Source organism: Meleagris gallopavo, unplaced genomic scaffold (assembly GCF_000146605.3).
Source record: "Meleagris gallopavo isolate NT-WF06-2002-E0010 breed Aviagen turkey brand Nicholas breeding stock unplaced genomic scaffold, Turkey_5.1 ChrUn_random_7180001862819, whole genome shotgun sequence".
NCBI classification, from domain to species: Eukaryota; Metazoa; Chordata; class Aves; order Galliformes; family Phasianidae; genus Meleagris; species Meleagris gallopavo.
Window position 1 is genome coordinate 24,789 of NW_011128380.1, and position 2,253 is coordinate 27,041.

At 63.7% G+C, this 2,253-nt stretch overlaps 1 protein-coding gene across 1 annotated transcript in view; it reads right to left on the minus strand.

The window, feature by feature from the left end:
- The window catches only part of LOC100546435 (low-density lipoprotein receptor-related protein 1-like), a gene marked incomplete at its 3' end in the record, with an annotated part of 47,048 nt that overhangs the window by 24,782 nt on the left and 20,013 nt on the right, over positions 1-2,253 (minus strand). The window contains 7 exon segments of the mRNA XM_019611127.1: positions 11-224; positions 311-338; positions 341-514; positions 942-1,139; positions 1,392-1,637; positions 1,740-1,940; positions 2,061-2,247. Coding sequence (XP_019466672.1) covers positions 11-224; positions 311-338; positions 341-514; positions 942-1,139; positions 1,392-1,637; positions 1,740-1,940; positions 2,061-2,247 — 1,248 coding nt within the window.

Consider the following 2,253-nt stretch of genomic DNA (forward strand, 5'->3'; position numbering starts at 1 on the left):
GAGGGTGAGGATGGGCACCACCCAGTGGGGGCTGCAGGGCAGGGGGGACCCGACCCCACCTGGCATCGATCCAGAGGATGCGCTTCTCCAGATAGTCCACGGTGAGCCCGTTGGGCCACCCCCCAGAGCCCGTCTCCTTGTGGATGGTGCGCCGGCCCGCACCGCTCATGGAGGCGGCCTCAATACGGGGCAGGCTGGCGTCCCAGTCCGTCCAGAAAAGGATCCTATGGGAACAGTGGGGCAGCGCTCAGTGGGGACGCAGCAGCACCGCGCTCCCCCCGCAGTCCCAAGGAGGGTGAGCTGCTCTCACCCATAGCGGGGGTCCAGGGCGATGGCCCGGGGTGCTCGATGTCCCCCGCCAGCAGCGTTGTGCGCATGGTGCCGTCCAGCTTGGCCACCTCGATCTGGTCCAGGTTGCTCTCCACCCAGTAGATGTTGCCGGCGATCCAATCCACCGCCAGGCCCTCTGGGGTGGCCAACCCGTACTGGATCACCACCTCGAAGCTGGTCAGAGCTGTGGGGTGCAGAGCAGCGGGGCTGAGGCCGGCTGCCCCCCCATACACCCATCCCACCCTCATCCTGAACGGGTCCCCCCGGCTCAATGGGGACAGGTGGTGGGGACACATCTGAGATTTACGCCCTCCTACAGCCGGCCCCGAACCCCAGGGGATGCAGCCCCACATCTGCGGTCCTTCCTGCCCCTCTGCAGCACCACAGGCATCAGAAAGCACAACCGAGTCGGGGCCCCAGGCTTTGTGCTCCCAGCTGCTGGGCTGCAATTACTATTAGAGAAGCACTGGGAACACTAATTAACTCCTACATAACGAGCAGCTTTGGAGAGCAGAAGGGATGATCCAGATCACCAGAGCTGTGGCGCTGCACCGAAGCCCTTCATTCCCAGGGCCCTATCCCGACCCCTGCAGCACCCCGGGACTACACACCCCCATTCTCCAGCAGTTTGCCCCTGTAGATCTTGTCCTCCACCACATCAGTCCAGTACAGAGAGCTCTGGTTGAGGTGGAAGTCCAAGGCGATGGTGTTGCGCAGCCCGGGCACCAGGACGCTGTAATCCCCGCGGTGCAGATCGATACGACGGATCTCGTGGCGGTTGGAGAAGATGATGAACGGTTTGAAAGGGTCTGGGGAACACAGGGAGAGCTCAGAAGAGGATGGGGACACAGCAGAGGGACCGACAGACCTCAGTGGGGGACAGCTCTGCCTCACGTCCCCCCTGTCCCACAGCAGCCAGCAGACTCTCGGCGCTGCCGACAAAGCAGGAGCCCAAAGTCTCAGAGCCCTTCCATCCCCCCAGGTCCTGCTCGGTGCTGTAGGATCAATGCCACCCAGAGGAGGCAAAGCCACGAGACCCTCACACCCCCCCCGGCACCCACCGAGGCTGCGACAGCTCTCGCCATCGGGCTCCAGCATCCAGCCCTCATAGCACGAGCACTTGACGTTGTACTTGTCCTGCTCGCACTTCTGGCTGCACTTGAGGTGCTTGGCGCAGTAGCTCTGGATCTGGCAGGTCTTGTTGTCAGCTCCCAGCTCCATGCCCAGGGGACAGGAGCACACGATGCCCTCCCCAGGGGCCACGGTGCAGTTGTGGCTGCAGCCACCGTTGTTCAGAGAGCACTGATCTGCAGGGAGGGGAGGGGATGCGCAAGTCAGCTTCATCCCTGCGCATGTCACCTCCATCCCTGCACACAGCCGGGTCACCCCATGCCCAGCACCCAACTCACCGCACAGCTCGCCCTCGTCGGAGCCGTCCCCGCAGTCATCGGATCCATCGCAGAGCTTCTCTGGGGGGAGGCAGATGGAGGTGTTGTTGGCACAGGTGTGCGAGGGCGGTTTGCACACCAATGACTCGCAGTTCTCCTCGTCCGAGTTGTCCTCGCAGTCGCTGTCCCCATCACAGACCCACGCTTTACTGATGCAACGCGCTGCAGGAGGGAGGAAGGAGGGATCAGACCCAGGGATGGCAGTCGCTGTGCCCCCCGTATCGAGCCCAGGTTGACCCCAGTGGGACACAGTGATGAGGTTCCCCTCTGCCCCACCCTCACCCGAGTCCTTGCAGCCGAATTTGACGTTGGGGTCGCAGACGTGGGTCACCCCCTCGCAGTTTTTCTCGTCACTGGAGTCCATGCAGTCGGTGTCACCGTCGCAGCGCCAGCGCATGGGGATGCAGAGCCCATCCAGGCGGCACTGGAACTCGTCGGTGTGGCAGCCCCCGGGTGGGCGCGTGGCTGTGGGGGG